The sequence below is a fragment of the Anabrus simplex genome, chromosome 7, assembly GCF_040414725.1.
Source record: "Anabrus simplex isolate iqAnaSimp1 chromosome 7, ASM4041472v1, whole genome shotgun sequence".
Classification (NCBI taxonomy): Eukaryota; Metazoa; Arthropoda; class Insecta; order Orthoptera; family Tettigoniidae; genus Anabrus; species Anabrus simplex.
The window spans coordinates 40210911-40232655 of record NC_090271.1 but is presented as its reverse complement, the minus strand read 5'-3'; the positions used below and the strand labels follow the sequence as shown (position 1 = coordinate 40232655).

The window sequence follows — 21745 nt, the reverse complement described above, 5'->3', positions numbered from 1 at the left end:
AGCTACTGTCGCCACTCGTCTATGAGGCCTCGTGCCCACTCTCATTTTGCCAGGGTTAATGAGGATTACCTAGCTACCTGGGTAAGGAGGCCTTTGGGAATATCTTGATAGATTTGGCTGGTCCAACTGAACATGAAGAGGAATGAACTGGAGGTCTACAGAGGAGAGAAGCATTCCTAATTTACTGCTGTGTATGGGAGTGGCAGATACATCCACATTATCTGTTATTAGATAACTTCACATGATCAACTCTTGTCCTCTTCTGGTATTAGGTCTGTGAGGCCTAGAGTGTTTCATTTTCACACCCTTCATTGTCCTTCAGATACTCTCATTCATTGAAGGGTCAGGCATTTTCCCTCCTGATTAGTCCTAGTTGTACTTTCTCTTAAAACAGTAATCACCTGAGGTTTTCCCGATTAACAAGGAGGCTTGTTCAATATTGTCTTGTCCAGCATCCTGTTTGTTACTTCATGATTATAATGATAGTAGTGGTGATGATGATGAAGAAGTTCATAAGATCTTCACTTGTGAATTACTGTCTATCACTTTATCAATGTAAAATTTCTAATCATTTGTTGGGCCAAGATTCTCAGAGCACAGTGTATACCTGTAGTGTCTGGCAGGTATTGTTACGCTAGTATTCACAATTATATTTTCCAATAAAATTACTGTAGTTACATATCTCTTAGTAGTTTAACTAAAAGTGTTTGTCATTAATATTATTGTTTCTTTAGCTATATGTTGTGTACAGCTGCAAACTGATTATGTGAATTTGAATAATAAGGTATAGCTGATAAACAGAAATCATCTAATTATATGATGTTCATTTTATTTAGGTCTCTCTACTTCAGAATAAGCACAAACAAGTAGACCTGGGTGTTGTGTATGTTGGGTGCAAGAGTACAGTTGAAGTACCAGTCAAAAACCAGACTAGAATACCTGTCAGTATTCTGTTCAGCTTTCAAGATAACACACTCCTCCTCAAGAGATCAGAGAGCCACTTAAGTACAGTGTTCAGTGCTTCCAGTACTGTTTCTGTGAGCCAACAGTATGGTCATGAAAATAGGAAAGATATTTCAAAATTCACTTCAAAAGACATTCCACAAGACATTGCTAAAGTTCTCAGCATAACACCAAACACTGCAGTTCTAGTCAGAAGGAATGAAGTAGTCAGATTAGTCATGAACTTCTCACCTACTTCCAGGATGAAACAATTCTCTGAACAGGTAAGCAGCTAGATGATAGGAATGTATCAGTATCAGTTCCCAAAAATGAATTATTGAATAATTTATTTGAGATTAAACTTCATTTATGCAATAGCATTCATCAGCATTGTGGAATCTTATACATATTGTGTTTTTAAAAGTATTATGCACTTTTCAATAAAAACAAACCTAGCAGAGATATTATCAACAACTTTTTTATTTTTCTCCTTATACTTTAACCTATTTTCTACATAGTCTCCTCCTTTGTTTAAACATATATCATAGTGTCCTATTAATTAGTTTATGCCCACATCATGGAATTCAGTCCCCTCTGAAGACAACCAATCTTCAATTATTGTTTTCACTTCTTCATCAAGGCCGCTGATGAAAAGATTGTATTCATGACAATCAAGTTTATGCTTGTGTACACGCCCTCATGTCGTTGGCATTTTATTACTACCACTTTGATTTTCCATTATTTTATATGAACTGTTTTAATTAGAATTTTAATAGAAGTTTTAGTCTCCGACAAGATTATAGTTTAAGACAGTTTTCCATTAGCATCTTTTTATTTTATCATTTTTCACATTTTTATTGTTCCGAATTTTAATAACAGACTAAACTTTTAACTTCCACTTTTTATTTTAGTTGTATTTTTGATGATTGTATTTAACTTCCACTTTTAATTTAGTTGTATTTTTGATTATTGTATTTAGGCTGAAGATGCCCTTAATTGAGGGCGAAACATGTCCCATGTAACCAAGAATTTAATTATGTAACAACTATAAGTGAATATATAAGTATTGAATAGGTGGAATAAATTAAAACAACTTTATTATTGTTGAACGAGTTCGTACATCGGCGCACACTAAGTTGAATGACTGGAACTGGACAAAAAGTGACAATGTCCCTGTTGTAAATACATTTAGTGAATACAGTGGGGTTAGTGATAACTTACTGTGGAGACGACTGCCATAGTGAGGGATTTAAATGTGATTTCTCAGTGAACTGTTATAGTATTTAAATAGGATGCGAATGGGTTAAGTTTCTCACATCCTCAAAGAATGTCTTCCTTGGTCTTCCTCTTCCTCTCTTTCTTGGGAAGTCATTATGTCTCAGGATATGACTTTCAAGTTTAAACTTCCTTCTTTCCACATCCTTTATCAGTCTCCGTTGCTCATTGACTTCCTTTAGAACATCCCAATTCGTTTCTTTTTTTAATCCAGCATGTCCTCGTCATATTCCTCCAAATCCACACTTCAGTTGCTTCCAATGCATCTTCTTTCCTTCTTTTCAATAGTCCAGCTCTCACAACAATAAATTAGTACACTCCAGACAAAGGATTTTACAAAAGCCTTTCTTCTTTCTAAACCTTTAAGGGTATTTGTTAAAAGATTTCTTTTATTCTGAAAGGCCTGTTTAGCAAGAGCTATTCTTCTTTTAATTTCCTTGGTACATCTATTGTCCTTCAGTTATAATGCTTCCTAAGTAACAGAAATGTTGCACTTGTTCTACTTTGGAATTTTCTAATCATATGCTTGTATTAGCTCCCCTGCCATCTTTGCTCATAACCAAAATTTTGGTTTTCTTAAATTCCTTCTCAGAGTCTGCTACTATGGAAACGTCATCAGCAAATCTAATACTGTCAATTAATTTCCCATTTATCTTTATTCGCTTAGTCATTTCCTTTAAAACACATAGTGCTACTTCAATAAATAATTTTAAAATGTATGGTGAGAGTGGACAATCCTCCCTCACCCCTTTCTTAATTCTTGCAATTCTCATACATCCATTCACTACTTCATTTGTACAATGGTTTTTGTAATTTTTTCAAATGAGCCTCCTATCTCTCCAGTCAATTCCTACTTTCTTCATACATTTAAACAATAGGTCCCAGTTTATTATATCAAAGGCTTTTTCCAAGTCAATGAATGCTACACACATCTTCCTGTTAATTTCTAACCTTCTTTTCAGTATCATTCTTAATGCAAGGATTGCTTCTCTTGTTCCTTTGCCTTGTTTAAAACCAAATTGATCTTCATCTATATACTGCTTTATCTAAAATTTTATCCTGTTCTATATTAACCCTGGAACCGGCAAGTGGTTTAGCTTCAAGCGGCAAGCATTTAGGCGAGGTTTGGAAGCAACTTATAAAAAATTCATAATAATGTTGTTTTTCAATTTATTTTTATGTATAACAAGTCATTTTATTCAGAAAAGGACGAAAAATACTATAGTAGGAAATTAAATTTACCAATTTAGTATCCTAAAGCAGTATGGGCAAAGTATCCAACACACGCTAAGTATTCCAAAATAAACCGAAAATTCTGGGCAACGTGTACGTAAGACGTAATATTTTATGACGATTTTACTATATACAAAATTTGCACAATTTTATGCTGATTAAAACTATGTAGAAAGGTTTCACTACATTGAAGTATTGTAAAGTAAAATAGAACTGAATAAACACAAGCACATCTCACCAACACCTGAGTCTGCTTAGTCAGATTCCTCGCAATCTTCGGGGTGGCTCCTCTTTCTTCCTGCTTTCATAGGCCTCCAAGAACGTCACATTTTATGGTAGTACTGTTGATGGACACCAAAATTACATACCAGACAGGGCACAACTACAGTTCCTTTCCTGGGAGGCGTACCAGCTGACGTTTCATTTCTTCTGAAGGTCCAGGTGGAATGCTTTGAAGAATTTCTTCATCTACAAGACCTTCGATAATACTAACCATAAATTTCTCCTATTCAAGGGGTTTGTCGGTGTTCAAACTATAGAGTATGCAGGCATCAAAAATTGCCATTACCAACAGGTTATAGAATATTTCTTTCCAGTCGAAACGTTTTAGTGACATGACTTTTGGAAAATATGGAAATATTCGCGATTTTGAAGTGCATCACTATTTTTCAGTGTTGTTATTACAGTTCAGACCCATATTTATAACTAGAGGAATGATTTTTTTCATTTCTGATACTGTAACATCAACCCATCTTTGCAGATGAGAATACAGACCCATATTTCCGGAATTCGTTTTATTTTGAATAATTTTCTGTGCGTATTTATTAGTTTCAGTCACTATAAGATTCTAGATAGCATTGGAGAGAAACAAATGAAAATATGTTAGAGGAGGACTGTTTTGCGGAGGGAAATTCGTAATCCTGCGTTTCAAACCTTGAACTTCTCTTCCACTTTTATTTGTGTCTCTGGAGGATAAACTCTTGTCCACTTCGGTTCTGTTTGGTCAACTGCATTACCGTCATTATCATTATTATTATCATCAGTGGCTGGTTCATAATGTTCCACTTCATCATCAATATCCTTGTCGAAATCACTTAGCCAAGGCTCATATAACTCGCCACTACCTGACGAATTATTGTCAAAATCATCGCCATTTCCTTCTAAAAATACGTCACTATCACCTTCATCGTCTAGATCAAGCAAACAATTACGAATTTCACTACTTCCTGACAATTCACTCATTTTGCACCATGAAAGCTAATGCACATCAGACAACCACAGCAAGCACAAGAGAATGACCGTCTGCAAAGCGTTCTCGTTCTTCCACGTGTATACCGCACATTCTGTCACACTAATCTACTTCAGAATTGTGCTGTATTTATAGAGTAGAGTTTCCTCTTCAACATGATGCAAGATATTTCATGAAGATGTTGAGTGTCAAGCTACTATCTCGAAATTAGTCAGCGCTGGCGTAATGCATCTCGATAGCGACTCTGCCGGTTGAGTAGCAGGGAAATGAGTCGTGATCGCGACGACTGCCGGTTCCAGGGTTAAGTATGAGCTGGCCCCGCAGTGTAGGGGTATTGTGCCTGCCTCTTACCTGGAGGCCCCGGGTTCGATTCCCTGCCAGGTCAGGGACTTTTACCTGCATCTGAGAGCTGGTTTGAGGTCCACTTAGCCTACGTGATTACAGTTGAGTAGCTATCTGATGGTGAGATGGTGGCCCCAGTCTTGAAAGCCAAGAATAGCGGCCAAGAGGATCTGTTACCGGGCGAGTTGGCCGCGCGTGTAGAGGCGCGCGGCTGTGAGCTTGCATCCGGGAGATAGTAGGTTCGAATCCCACTATCGGCAGCCCTGAAAATGGTTCTCCGTGGTTTCCCATTTTCACACCAGGCAAATGCTGGGGCTGTACCTTAATTAAGGCCACGGCTGCTTCCTTCCAACTCCTAGGCCTTTCCTATCCCATCGTCGCCATAAGACCTATCTGTGTCGGTGCGACGTAAAGCCCCTAGCAAAAAAAAAAAAAAAAAAAAAAAAAGAGGATCTGTTGTGCTGACCACATGCTACCTCGTAATCTGCAGGCCTTTGGTATGAGCAGCAGTCACTTGGTAGGCCATGGCCTTTCAGGGCTGTTGTGTGATGGAGTTTGGTTTTTTCTATATTAAGTACGGTATAATAGAAATAATTGAACTATAGTGCTTGAATGCAGTAGTCTATCCACAATCCATGGCATCCTGTCTTTCAAACCTAACAATATCTGGTTGAGAACCCACATCAGGTATAGTTTTAGCTGTTCACCAGATTCAAAAAGTCAAATAGTATAGGCATTGTCAGTGAATGCAATTATGTTAACTGAGAGTGGAATTAAATGAGTTACAGAAATAATTGGGGAGCAGTAGCTTTTCAAGAAAGAACACACATTAGTTCAGCATTTTTGGTACAACCTTTCTTGGTCAGTAGAGATGAAGAGTATTTCTCCAAAGTGTGCAAATCAAACTTCTTCTTAATGAGGGAAACATCTGATCAATTTCTTCTCTGTCAACATGCTTTTGGGCACTGGATTTTCAGTAGTGAGTATTTTCTTGGTTACAAAAAAAAAGAAACCTCCCCTGAAAACCACATGACCTTGATGCAGTAGGGAGGCTTGCAGGTCCCAGTGAAGCAGATAGCTGAGCCGTAGGTACAACCATATCGGATGGGTATCTGCCAAGAGACCAGACTAATGAATGTTTCACTGAAAGCGGGGTAGCAGCCTTTTGGAAGTTGATTGAATGATATGACCTTGTAATAATACTTAGCATGGCTTAGTTGTGTTGATACTGCTACATGGCTGAAAGCAACAGGAAACTACAGCCGTAATTAACTCCTGAGGAAATGCAGCTCTCTCTGTATGAATGCTATACTGATGATGACTTCCTCCTGTTTGAAATATTCCAGAGGTAAAATAATCTCCTGTTCGGATCTCCAGATGGGGATTATATGAGAGGAGGCGATCATCAGGAAGATGGATACTGACATTCTGCAAGTCGGAGCTTGGAATGTTAGAAGTTTGAATTGTTGTGGTTGGTTAGAGAATCTGAAAACAGAGATAGATAGACTAAAGTTAGATGTAGTCGGTATAAGTGAAGTATGTTGGCAGGAAGAACAGGAATTTTGGTCAGGCGACTACAGAATTATCAACACAAAATCAAACAGGGGAAATGCAGGAGTTGGTTTAATAATGAATAAGAAAATAGGGCAGCAGATTAGCTACTATGACCAGCATATTGAAAAGATTACTGTTGCCAAGATAGACACCAAACGAATGCCCAACAAAATAGTGCAGGTCTATATACCTACTAGTTCAGCAGATGATGAAACTATCGTAAGAATGCAGTATATGAAAAAAGGTTTAATACAATATGTAAAAGCTGACAAGAATCTAATTGTGATGGGAAATGGAATGCAGTGTGGTAGGCCAATGAAGAGAATGTAATACAGTTGGAGAATTCAAATTGGGACAAAGGAATGATAGAGGCCTGGTTGAATTCTGCATCGATCATAATTTAGTCCTTGCTGATACTTGGTTCAAACACCACAAACAGTGGCTGTATATGTAGATATCAAATTTACTTCATTATCATTAGGCAGATATTCAGAAACCAGATGTTAGATTGCATGAATTTCGCAGGAGCAGACGTGGATTCTGACCAAAACTTGCTGGTCATGAAATGCCATCTGAAGTTGAAAAAATGGAAGACAGGAAGGGATGCAAGGAGATGGGATCTAGACAAGTTGAAAGAAAATAGTGTGAGGGTTTGTTTCAAGGAAAATGTTGCAATAGGACTAATTGGAGAGTCTGAACAAAATACAATAGAGGAAGAATGGACAGTCATGAAGAATGATGTCAATAGGGCTGCTGAAGAAATGTTAGGAAGAAAGGAAATATCAACTAAGGATCAATGGATAACTCAGGAGATACTAGACTTGATTGATGAAAGACAAAAGCATAATAATACAAAAAATTAGGTGGGCAGAATAGAATACAGGCAATTAAAGAATGAAGTGGATAGGAAGTACAGGTCAGCTCAAGAAGAATGGTTGAAAGAGAAGTGCAAAGATATTAAAGGTTGTATGGTCCTAGGAAATATAGATGCTGCATACAGGATCATCAAGGAAACCTGTGGAGAATGGAAAACTAGGTGTATGAATATTAAGAGGTCATATGGAAAACCACTTCTAGGAAGAGATGACAAGACAGAAAAATGGGAAGAACATATCCAACAGTTGTATGAAGGTAAAACCGTAGATGATATGGTTCTGGAACAAGAAGAAGCTGTTGATGCCGATGAAATGGGAGACTAAATGTTCAGGTCAGAATTCGACAGAGCTTTGGCAGACCTAAATAGGAACAAGGCACCTGGAATTGATGACATTCCCTCTGTATTACTGACTGCCTTAGGAGAAACCAGCATGGTGAAATTATTCCATTTAGTGTGTAAGATGTATGATAAAGGAGAAGTCCCATCCAGTTTTGACGGAATATTGTTACGCCTATTTCCAAGAAAGCCAGTGCTGACAAGTGTGAAAACTACTGCATCATTAGTTCAGTTTCTCACCTGCAGAATTTTAACATGTATTATTTATAGGAGCATGGAAAGACAAGTTGAAACTGAGCTGGTACAACATCAGTTTGGCTACAGAAAAATTGTAGGAACATGTGAAGCAATCCTGACTTTATGTCTGATCTTAGAGGACCAAATTAAGAAGGACAAAACCACTTTCATGCTGTTCATAGATTTAAAAAAGGCATTTGGTAATGTTGATTGAGATTCTGAAGGCGATTAGGATCAGATACAGAGAACGAAGAATTATCTACAATCTGCATAAAAAACAGGCTACAATGATAACAACTGAGGGCTTTCAAAAAGAAGTAGCAATCCAGAAAGGAGTGAGGCAAGGCTGCAGTCTGTCTCTCCTTCTTTTCAGTGTTTATATAGAACAAGCAGTAAAGAAAATCAAAGAGGAATTTGGAAAGGGAAACACAATCAAAGGAAAGGAAATCAAAACACTGATATTTCCAGATGATATTGTTATTTTATCTGAGACTGCAGAAGATGTGGAGAAATTGGAGAATGGTACGGACCGAGTCTTGGGTAAGGAGTATAAGATGAAAATAAATAAGTTCAAAACAAAAGTAATGGAATGCTGTTGAACAAAGTCAGGTGATGCAGCAAGTATTAGATTGGGAAATGAAGTCCTAAAGGAAGTAGATGAATGTTAACATTGATGCTTTCATGGCCTGTACTTGTAGACATGATATGGGATTTTGGCATTATGCCATGTCAAGAAAACAAGGTGAAACTCTTTATGTTTTGCAGAGAACTTTGCTCCGCTTCTTCGGAAGAAAATCTTGACTGCTCACGAGGAAGACAGCTACAACAATGAGGGTTTGAATTTAAGAATGCCTTACCATTGGAGCTGTAGTGGATTGCTCGTTTGTCACCAGGTGGCTCGCTGTGTGCTGTCAGAGCGCTCCAAGCGGGAGTTGACAACAACATTAAGCTCCAATTAAGATGTTCTATCACACTGTGTGTGCGTGAGAAAAAACAGAGAGTACATCAGACAACTCAGGGATAGATGCGGTAGAAGAAATAAAACAGAAACTAATAAAATAAAATGCAATGAAAGACACCACAATAAAATAGAACAGAGCTGAAGAATGGACAGAAAGTGTGTGAAGAAAACCATAGAATGATAATGATGTGAGATGGTGTGCGAGAGGGGGAGGGGGGCATAACCAGTGTACAAACGTCATGAAAGTATGACAGTTAACACATAGCTTGGAATGAACCATCCAGTGATGACGAACTTAAAAATTTACCTTTATATCAACTTACTATGTGGCTCACTGGATCCCAGGATCACACGCTCATTTAGGATTTTGTATGTGTTTCGTTAGGTTACATGTAAAATAGCTTTCTCTGTGGCTCACTGGATCCCAGGATCACAGGTTTATTTAGCTGTTTGTATGTATTTAAGTTACCTGTAAAGTAGCTTCCTCTGTGGCTCACCAGATCCCAGGATCATGTGTTTCCTTAAGTTACCTCTAAAGTAGCTTTTTCTGTGGTTCACTGCATCCCAGGTCTGGCTCCATGGCTAAATGGTTAGCGTGCTGGCCTTTGGTCATGGGATTCCCGGGTTCGAATCCCGACGGGCTCGGGAATTTTAACTATAACTGGTTAACTTCGCTGACACGAGGCTGGGTGTATGTGTCATCTTCATCATCATTTCATCTTCATCACGACACGCAGGTCGCCTACGGGAGTCAAATCAAAACACCTGCATCTGGTCAGCCGAACTTGTCCTCGGACACTCCTGGTACTAAAAGCCATATGCCATTTAATTTTTACTGCATCACAGGATCACATGCTCATTTAGCTGTTTGTGTGTGTTTCCTTAAGTTACCTGTAAAGTTGCTTCCCCTGTGGCTCATTGGATTCCAGGATCACAGGTTCATTTAGCTGTTTGAATGTGTTTCCTTCAGTTACCTGTAAAATAGCTTCCACTGTGGCTCATTGGATCCCAGGATCACATGCTCATTTAGCTGTTTGTAAGGGTTTCCCTAAGTTACCTGTAAAGTAGCTTCTTCTGTAGCTCACTGGATCCCAGGAGCACAGGTTTATTTAGCTGTTTGTATGTGTTTCCTTCAGTTATCTGTAAAGTAGCTTACACTGTAGCTCATTGGATCCCAGGATCACATGCTGATTTAGCTGTTTGTAAGGGTTTCCTTAAATTACCTGTAAAGTAGCTTTCTCTGTGGCTCATTGATCACAGGATCACATGCTCACTTAGCTGTTTGTAAGTGTTTCCTTAAGTTACCTGTAAAGTTGCTTCCCCTGTGACTCATTGGATCCCAAGATCACAGGTTCATTTAGCTGTTTGAATGTGTTTCCTTCAGTTACCTGTAAAGTAGCTTCCACTGTGGCTCATTGATCACAGGATCACATGCTTATTTAGCTGTTTGTAAGTGTTTCCTTAAGTTACTTGTAAAGTAGCTTTCTCTATGGCTCATTGATCCTAGGATCACATGCTCATTTAGCTGTTTGTATGTGTTTCATTAAGTTACCTGTAAAGTAGCTTTCTCTGTGACTCATTGGATCCCAGGATCACACGCTCAGTTAGCTGTTTGTATGTGTTTAAGTTACCTGTAAAGTAGCTTTCTCTGTGGCTCTTTGGATCCCAGGATCACATGCTCATTTAGCTGTTTGTATGTGTTTTGTTAAGTTACCTGTAAAGTAGTTTTTTCTGTGACTCATTGGATCCCAGGATCACATGCTTATTTAGCTGTTTGTATGTGTTTCGTTAAGTTACCTGTAAAGTAGCTTTCTCTGTGGCTCTTTGGATCCCAGGATCACAGGTTCATTTAGCTGTTTGTAAGTGTTTCCTTAAGTTACCTGTAAAGTAGCTTTCTCTATGGCTCATTGATCCCAGAATCACATGCTCATTCAGCTGTTTGTATGTGTTTAAGTTACCTGTAAAGTAGCTTCCTCTGTGGCTCACTGGATCCCAGGATCACAGGTTCATTTAGGTGTTCGTGTGTGTTTAAGATACCTGTAAAATAGCTTCCTTTTTGGCTCACTGGATCCCAGGATCACATGCTCATTTAGCTGTTTGTATGTGTTTTGTTAAGTTACCTGTAAAGTAGCTTCCTCTGCGGCTCACTGGATCACAGGCTCATTTAGCTGTAAAGTAGCTTTCTCTGTGGCTCTCTGGATCCCAGGATCACACGCTCATTCAGCTGTTTGTATGTGTTTAAGTTACCTGTAAAGCAGCTTCCTCTGTGCCTGACTGGATCCCAGGATCACATGTTCATTTAACTGTTTGTATGTGTTTCCTTAAGTTACCTGTAAAGTAACTTCCTCTGTGGCTCACTGGATCCCAGGATGACATGCTCATTTAGCTGTTTGTATATGTTTAAGTTACCTGTAACGTAACTTTCTCTGTGGCTCATTGGATCCCAGGATCACATGCTCATTTAGCTGTTTGTATGTGTTTCGTTAAGTTACCTGTAAAGTAACTTCCTTTGTGGCTCATTGGATCCCAGGATCATACACTCATTTAGCTGTTTGTATGTGTTTCCATAAGTTACCTCTAAAGTAGCTTTCTCTGTGGCTCATTGAATTCCAGGATCACATGCTCATTTAGCTCTTTGTATGTGTTTAATTTTCCTGTAAAGTAGCTTCCTCTGTGGCTCACTGGATCCCAGGATCACACGCTTATTTAGCTGTTTGTACGTGTTTCCTAAAGTTACCTGTAAAGTAGCTTTTCTCTGTGGCTCATTGGATCCCAGGATCACAGGTTCATTTCGCTGTTTGTAAGTGTTTCCTTAAGTTATCTGTAAAGTAGGTTTCTCTGTGGCTCATTGGACCCCAGGATCACACGCTCTTTTAGCTGTTTGTATGTGTTTCCTTAAGTTACCTGTAAAGTAGCTTTCTCTGTGGCTCACTGCATCTCAGGATCACATGCTCATTTAGCTGTTTGTACGTGTTTCCTTAAGTTACCTGTAAAGTAGCTTTCTCTGTGGCTCATTGGATCCCAGGATCACATGCTCATTTAGCTGTTTCTATGTGTTTTGTTAAGTTACATTTAAAGTAGTTTTTTCCATGGCTCATTGGGTCCCAGGATCACACACTCATTTAGCTATTTGTGTGTGTCTCGTTAAGTTACCTGTAAAGTAGCTTCCTCTGTAGCTCACTGGATCCCAGGATGACACATTCATTTAGCTGTTTGTACATGTTTCCTTAAGTTAAATGTAAAGTAACTTCTTCTGTGGTTTACTGGATCCCTGGATCACAGGTTTAAACCTAGCAGAGGCAGTCAGATGTTTTAAATTCATTTGGCACTCCTTGTTATACCATGTCGATATATAAAAGCCCTCTTCTGACTCATTTGGTGTTTAACTGATGGGATTTTTAAAAACTCAGTCTTTGATCTCCCAACAGAGGTCCATTTTTCTAAATCATTACATACAGTAGCTGAGTCCATTACTACCAGTGTGCTGTAAATTCTTACTAGAGAAGTAGTTGTGTTCAAATTGAACGATAATTGGTAGAAAAGCTCAGATATTGAAGACGGCATGTTCAGTGATATGGCTATTGTCTTGTTATACTGTATTGGAAAGCTTCATCTTCATATTGTCATTGACTGAAATTATACGGAGGCATGTCCCGTCCATATCCACACTTGGGTGTACACTAGGTAAGAAATCAATCATATTTTATGTATTACACTTGTACTGACACATTGTAACTACTTTCTACAGGGTGCTGTCCAGTTATTTTCAAAACTCAAAACAAAAATTAAAGCACAATCCTCCTAAACTGAACTATGGAAGTTACTCATTTGATCAAATGCATAATTTACATGAAATATTACCCTACAGCCATTTCCAGTAACTGTATTTCAGCTTTCCTACAAATTTTCATTCAATTCAGAGTGTTTGAACACAAATACCTCCCTCATTAATGGTATTTATCTGGATATCTGCTCATAACCAGTTGAAATGTTTATTAATGTAGAAAAAGTTATTTATGTCACAAAGAAGAAAACAAAGCAGTAAACTTGGATTTATTAGCTACTATTATTCCATTCTAAAATAAACAATGTTATTTCTTTACAGTTACTAAATGAAATCTTGATTTTATGTTCATAGAAACGTTTCCTTTCATTCATAGGTTAACATGGTTGTTAATGGGAAATATTATCCTCTCTGCCTTGTGAAGGGTAGTTCCATTGGGCCTGAGTTCTCCTTTGATCGAAACTATCTTCCATTTGGTGCAGTAATTGAAAACTGTAGTTCTATTCTTAAACTACTCTTGCGCAACACAGGAGATATTGGTTCCAAGTAAGTATTTAAATTTCTAAGCAGCATTACTCATAATTGAAACTTATTCTTTGTTACACTAGAACAGCAGAAGGGGTCAAAATGACACTTGCCTTCAATTTTTCTTTAATAATGTGCACATTCTTGTGTTATTTCTCTTCAAATATCTTGACTTTTCATTGGTTTTCATCCCATATATTGTGATGTATCGCACCCAGCAAAATATTTATATTTTCATAGATTTCTTAGATAGATCTGGACAGTGGTAAGGGTCATTTTGACACCTGTACAATTCCCTATTATAATGCAGCAGTTTGTATTGTCAGACAACAGTGTGTACCCAGCCTTGATTATTAGTATTGTCTGTCATTAGTGCCTTTCATCTCCTCTTTGATGAATCAATGCTTCATCTAATGCAACAACACACAGAATCAAACGCTCATAAAGAACTCAAGATAACAGACTGGGCCGTGACGCTCGATGAGTTGGGGGCTATGATTACCATCATGTATATCCACGGTGTCCTGTGTTCGAAAAGTGTGTCTGTGGATGATCCATGGGTGCATATTTTGTGGACAGCAATTCATGAAAGCCACAATGTCAAGTGATAGATTTCAAAAGCTTCTCGGATTCCTCCATTTCTACAAGAAATCAACCAGAGCTGAGAGTCTGCCAGCTAACAGATTTGCTCTTGTCTCTGAAATCTGGGATAAATTTTGTGGAAAATTGCCTTCACTCTTACCACCAAAGTGAAAATATTACAGTCGATGAACAATTACTTCCCAGCAAAACCAGGCGTAGATTTACCCAGTTTATGACATACAAGCCCAACAAATGTGGACTCAAATTCTGGATTGCTGCAGATGTTGACTCAAAATACATCTCCAGTGCCTTTCCATACTGGAACCATCCCATCAACACCAGTCGCCCATGGTATCATATGACAACAATATTGCTCTAAACTGGGTTACAGCCATGGTACCATATGCCAAGGCGCATGATGGTATGAAACCTTTCTAGTCTAGAGTAAAATGCCACGTGATCTGGGAAAGCCATAAAAATATAATCCACACTGATGGGTGCATAAATGCTCTTCCGACCGAGCGAGGTTCGACCGCACATCTCTCCGTACTGATAATACAACCTCCGGCTTCCCAGGACCGTAGTGCGTTCACGGCATAAAATCAAATAAAATATTAAAACTAACTTATATGCATAAGAGAACAGAGGAAACTAGGATGCATTTAACGACGGCAAATGATAAGCAGAAAAACCTTTTTAACGCAATTTAATATCTCTTGTTAAAACACACAACTTTATCCAGTGTAACCCTGAATAACAATAAAATATAATCAAAACTGTACCATGTCAGATGGACTGAATACATAATCTTGGAGATACCACTCCATTCATTTAGAAATTTAATACTGATTTGATCGATCTTTTCTTTTATGACTACTGAGCTAGTTGGCCATGCAGTTAAGGGGCATGCAGCTGTGAGCTTGCATCCGGGAGATAGAGGGTTTGAACTCCACTGTCGTCAGCCCTGAAGATGGTTTTTCGTGGTTTCCCATTTTCACACCAGACAAATGCTGAGGCTGTACCTTAATTAATGCCATGGTCGCTTCCTTCCCACTCCTAGGCCTCGCCTGTCCCATTGTGGCCATAAGGCCTATGTGTGTCGGTGCAACATAAAGCAAATAATAATAATTAAATAATTATTATTTTATGACTCGACGATAAATACACCGATATCTTTGAAAACACACTAATGTGAAATATACATTAATACAGGAATATCTTAGTAAATACATCAGTTTTTCATCAAACTCTTTCTTCACTATTGGAAGAAATACAATACTTCCACAAAATCGGAGACAACTTTGAGTGGTCACCTAATTAATTAACTACACTCCTAATTGACAACAAAAATAGCTCTAGTAGACATGACACAACAAACAAGAAAAATAATCAGATGTCAGGTCCGGAATTGAACCCTCATCACAGTGAACAAGATGACCAAAACACGGGACAGAACCCGCACTCGAATTCAGAAACACAACATAAAACAATCCTCAAAGAACAACATACAAAATAAAATATGTACACACACTACAGAACTCCACTGGAATAACATAAAAAAAAACACTAAATGAAATCTGAATGGCTGCATTTTGTGGAAAATATAAACTTGTGTGTGACGAAAAAATCCTGGGTTTGCCCTGGAACTCGAACCGGCGGTCTCCAGTACGCCACCAAAGTTGGGTCTCTGAAAATCCCTATCTACCTGTGTCAAAGATTAACAAACATACAAGTCTGGCATTCCAGTTATTCATAGCCTTTACAGAAATAAACATGAAACAATTAAAAGAAATCTTTTAATGCGAACTGAATTTTTTGTGAGCCCAGCGTTCCTTTCATTCTGTGTGCAGACTTGACATTTTGTTATCCTTGCAGAGGTCTCCCGTAACACAACACAGTTGGGTCGTTCCCTTCCAATGACCATAAATCACTTATCACATGGTCCTGCCTCTTGTCAGGCCAGTAACCTACTCTTTAAAATCTTCTTAACAGTGAAGCATATTATCAAGAAATATCATGGTAAATCTCATTTCAACCACAATCATTATATCATATTCAAAAGCTTCATTTGCTTATATGTTCTCTACACATTTGGTTCTCTTTAAATCACGTCAGGCTGTTATTCATCTTATCAATGCCACATCCTTTACTCATGGATGACTGGGGTTCACAACTAGATGATTGCGCAGAAAATCAATCTACGGTTTTCTATAATCAGTACATAAACAAAAAATCTGAAATGGATATGAGTGCAGCCATTAACTTAAGTCTAAACAGAAAAAAATATACCCTACGTGACATGAAAGAAAAACCCTATCTAAATTGGGAGGACGTATGTTTGATCCCAGGCATGTCACACATCACACAAATTTATACAGCCATCTCTATCTTATAATCATGCAAATTTACTTTAAAAATCAGGGTGCATTGCTACTCCCACAATTAACACACCAATACAGGCATCTTAGATGCATCATGCATTACAAATATAAAGTGAATATTCCAATGTAAAGAAAACTATTAATTATACCGTTTGAAATCCTGAAACGAATTTGTGCTTTACCCTCTTGATCTAAAGCACTCTCAACCTCTGGATACCTAGTCTTTAATTCATACATATGCTTTTCATCAAACTCTTTCTTCACAATTGGAAGAAATACAATACTTCCGCAATATTCTATATGCATGAAATTTATCTCATATTCCATAATTTTCATTCCCCTCTAGATTAACTTTACTTAATAAAACATGAATACCACTACAAAGCTGCTCCCTAGTTTAAAACAACTGCATTTAACTCTTACAATCCTATGCTACATATTTACACGAAATTAATCCCACATTTATAAGACCACATAATATTTAAAATAAGTGTGCTTATCACCATGTTGGGATGTCCATAGCCAAAGCCTCGGAGGGGCCCCTGGCGGATGCTTACACCATCATGGCGCAGGCACAGATCACTGGTTCAACTCCTCTTTCAGTCATCCTAGGCACCTTCATAGTTGTGGGATCATATCCACTGAAAAAGGCTAAGGGAAATGACATTCAATTAAATCTCGTCTTCCTTTGACACAATTCATGAACCAAGTACCCGAGCCAATAGCTCTACTGACACATCTATCGGCTCCATTCAGCCACCACCCACCAAGTCACAGAACTCAACACAACACACACGAGGCAGACACAGCAGAAACTACCTCAGCCACCACAACCAACAAAAAAATCCACCCATAAGGGGTCAATGCCCTCACCCCTTACAGTATACACTAACAACACAAAGGTAATAGAAATGGAGCTCCTCAAAATGCTGTCTTATGAACAGAGAAATTATTACTTCTCCAGGCTGAAAGTAAATGCTCATGAAGCAGTCCAGCTACACATGTCCAGCTATGACAGCTACGAAATCACTGTCAAAGTGCTGAATGGGCTAAATACCAAATTTGTAAGGATATTGCCCAACAGCACAATGAAGCGTTTCGACTCCCATAAACACATACAATGCGGAGGAGATCCAGCTTACGATGCAAAGGCTGCCTCTTCCTGGTATAGTAAGCTGCTAGTTATTGATGCTACTATACTTAGCTTTTGATTCAAGAAAATCCTAGTTATGTCTTGAAAATAAAACATGTATTTAGAGAAAGGTTTTCTGTATTTTGCTCAGATGTGTAAGTTACATTTTTTTTTACATAAAATGGCATGTTGACTCAGGCAAATAGGTTGCATCTTTGCTTTACATCAATTAGTGAGTCAACTGAACTTTTAATAACAGCAAGTAATACATTGAAATTGTTCTTCTTTAAATGACATATTAAATACATTAAACGAAAACACTGACTATTTCGTTTGTTGAAGTTTGTTGAAGTAATAGCCATTATTCTCTCCAATATAAACCTTTCTTGTGGACAGTTGAGATTTTGCCTTATTTTGTTGACATGGCATAAGCCCAAAAGCCTATATCATGTCTATAAGTATGGACTGTGAAAGCATCAATGGCATCATCATGATCTGTTTACAGTTCCTCTCTTCATGAATGTTTTGCTCTTCATGTCATCCAGTGTTTCTCCTGCACCCCAACTGCAATGCCAGTCTTGACTATATCCATCCAGCATGTTCTAATCCTTCCAACTAGGCATTTTCCTTCTATCCCCACTTTCTAAACTGCACTCAATCCATATTAATAAGCTTCTTACTCAACACATACTCAAAATGCCATAGTGTAGATGTGCAAACTCTGTCTAGTAGATCCCCCTCTGGCTGGGGGTGGTCAAGCAAAGAGATTCTTCTCTAGTTATCTACCTGCATGCTGTTGTCTTCTTTAACAGTTGGAAGATGATTGTTCTCTTCCATTCAGTTGGAATCTCCTCAGTCCACCAGATAATAGAGAATCAGTTGTTGTAAGAGTTTCTATCACAATCTTACCTCCTTATCTGCACAGCTCTACATTAATGCCACTGCCCTCTGGCACCTTATTCTCTGTGAGGGATTCTAGGACTAGGCTTATCTCTTCAGCTATTGGTTCTGGAGCATTCAGTTCATTCCCTACATTCTGCCTCTGAAAGTACACCATTTCAGTAGGGAAGGCAACCTTAAAGTGCCCTCCAAACAGCTCAGCTTGTTCCATTGAATTGTATTGTGGATCTTGTCTAATCTTTTCTCTACTATCTCATGAATTTCTTCCCGATTACTAGAAATCTTATTAATTTAACTGTGCGATATTGTTACTATTCTCTGTACATGTTCCCTTGACTTCCTTGATCTGAGTATGAAGATTGCTCCGATTCAACTCCATTTCAGCTCTGATTTCAACACACTCTTTATCTTATTCTCTAACTTAGATATTTGATCAGTTACCTCTACTATCTTAGTATCTATTTTACTACAGTATTTAGTGATTCACTTAACTCATCATAATTGATCACATTGTTACGATCAATCAATTCTTCCATTTGGCTATTGACCTTTATACAACTTTCGTTACTACTACCAATCACTTCTTCCAATTTGCTACTTATATAGTTAATCTGTTTATTACAATTTTCATTACTACTACCAATCATTTCTTCCATTTTGCTACTTATAGAGTTAACTTGTTTACTTATGGAGTTAACCTGTTTATTACTATTTTCACTGAGCTCGGTCATTTTGGACGTCAGCAAATTAAAAAGAACTTGGTTCATTCTCCCCCCCCGTGACTTCTTTTTGAGTTTCAACGTGTTTCTCAACTTCTGCACTTTTCTGACTTACTACAGAACCTTCCATACTGGTCATCAACTCCCTGTTCTCAACATCATCTTGGATTTCCTTAGATGCAATAGCCTCCTTGTCACATGACTTGTTATTGTCTTCCTTGTCCATCTTTGGTTCACTAGTATTAGTACACGATATCAAATTGATTTCCCCTTTTACTTCCCTTGACATGCCCCCAAAATACAAATATGTAACACAAAATTACACTCCTCAAATTTACCGGTTATGATTCCATTGGCTTAGATATGCATATTTCCCCCCAAAATCAACCTATGGTATGCTGTCATCCAGAACAAGTTCTGAATTATACAAGCCCCAACGTTGTGGTGACACTTGTGTTCGTTGCTCCAATATACAGTAATTAAATATACATGTTGTCTCAGTTTGTATTTACCTTCAAGTTTCCACATAAAATGTGCCCTGCTGTTGGGTCTTCACCTTGTAATTACCTATACATACAATAACCAGAAATACTAACACTTTAATTGATGATGGGCACCAGCTACAAATAAATGTAACAAAAATAGAATGAGAGTCTTGAATATCTCTAGGGTGTAGGATAATAAGTTTACTTTGACAGCATAACATATAGGTTCTGGGAAAAGGATATTGATGTTTGGTTTCCCAACTAAAATTTGAGGTTATCTGATCTACCATGAAATAAAACAATTTACTTGATACTAAACAAATTATATTCTTTAAATTTTTGAATTGAAATGGTGAGATTTGCTGTGATAATGAAATTACAATATAAAACTCTGAAATTAAAACAGAATGAAGCTCTAGGCATTAAATTTAAAATACTCTTGACCGGACATTTAAAATCTGTACAAGAAATTTATCCCTCACGGTTCACATTACAGTACCTTGGACACTTTGAGTGTTCTTGTGATGTATTCCTTGGAATTGGCATCAGCTGTAGGTATCTCAAACCTAATTTGGTGACATATCCTTTTAACTTTACAAACGAGAGATAGCATGGCTTAAAAATATAACCACACTGCACAATCAACTTTACACATAATCCACCAAACTGTTAGTCTGCATTACGAAGACTCAATCTTCGGCTGTCACCGAACCAACACAATAACTCGACCGAACACATATACGGAACACACTCCAAACATATAATACATCTTATCACTGAAGACTGCGTATCCATATAACTACTTCTTCTCCATCCAACTGACTGACCGACTGAGGCTTCACTATCCATATGACTGACTCCTATGGGAAACAAGCCCTTTTATAGATTCTAATTGTCGCATGGTTTACGCCTACGTCATGGTTAAATCAGACCTTGACCTCACTCAAACCAAGCGTCGACGTATTGCACGTGATGTTTAAATAGCTGCAGACAGAGTAAAAACTCGCTGATCACACCTCCTTGACAGTAAATGTAACAATATTACACCACTTAATGCAACATCTTAAATGTTGGTTCACAAAATAAATAAATATCTTACATTAATCAGCCAATCTCATTGTATATACATTCTCTTAATGCTAACACACACATACATGAAATCGAGCAAATGATCAGTAATTAATAAATAGCAAAATCAGATGATAGAATTGAATAAGAATAAGAATAAGAATAAGAATAAGAATAAGAATAAGAATAAGAATAAGAATAAGAATAAATACAGAGGAATGTTTGTAATGGGATTTGAACCATTACAGAAAAAGCAGTGCAATGAAGCTCTTGATTTTTCTCCTGTTCCCATTTTTTCCTTCCTATGAGCCTATCAGTCATCCATCTCACCTCTATACATGCTATCTGTGCATCTTTTGAAGGTTACTTAACTCATTCCATTCTTCCATTAACCTAGCAGTGGTTGCACACAATTCTGTCATAGGTCACGTGGTATCTGAGAGACACCATTTTGTTTTTGAGGTACTTACACTATCCCAAGTTTTGATTAAGGAGTTACATTAATTTCAGGACATTTTGAAAGGATGAACATAAATTATTGAACCTAATTTATTAATTTATTAATAATAAAGCAACTAATGATGGACATTTAACACTCCTTGAACATATGAATAAAAAACCATCATGCAGACTTTCAGTTATCACAATGATACCAGTATAAAAATCTGTCATTACATAAAACAAACACTGTAAATAAATGCTAGGCCATATTCAGCCTGAAAAAATTGAATTTCATATTCAAACACAATGAGAAATTCACAATATAAAATCTGTACAAATACAGTGTACTACAGCCTGAACAAATTGAAATCACTCTGCATAATGGAGAATGCACTAAGCACAATCTGAACAGATCTTCTAGGTATGTAGAAGACAAATATATTTCCCACAGGATATGGTAGTATATTTTGTGGCCCTGTTTTTTTTTTTTTTGGATGCATTTGTAACACCTCTTCCTCTTGGTGCTTGGACCAGCATTTATCATAATTTCTTGCTCTGTAGTGCACAGATTAGAAATACCCTTTTTGAGCGCTATTGGCAGAGGAGAGCACTGCGAACACGCATGCAAGTCATCAACAGCAAAATCAAGAGCTGAGTCTTTTAGAAGGCATTATTCATGCTCTTGAAAACAATTTGTGAATTTCTTCCTGCCATATTCAGTG

General features: G+C 37.7%; 1 protein-coding gene across 1 annotated transcript in view; it reads left to right on the top strand.

Moving 5' to 3' along the window:
* Positions 1 to 758: 758 nt before the first annotated feature.
* LOC136877675 (hydrocephalus-inducing protein homolog) overlaps positions 759 to 21745 on the top strand; it is a 127024-nt gene continuing 106037 nt past the window's right edge. The window contains exons 1-2 of the mRNA XM_068228701.1: positions 759 to 1226; positions 13167 to 13336. Coding sequence (XP_068084802.1) covers positions 1182 to 1226; positions 13167 to 13336 — 215 coding nt within the window. The 5' untranslated portion in view covers positions 759 to 1181. The remainder of the gene's footprint in view (positions 1227 to 13166; positions 13337 to 21745) is intronic.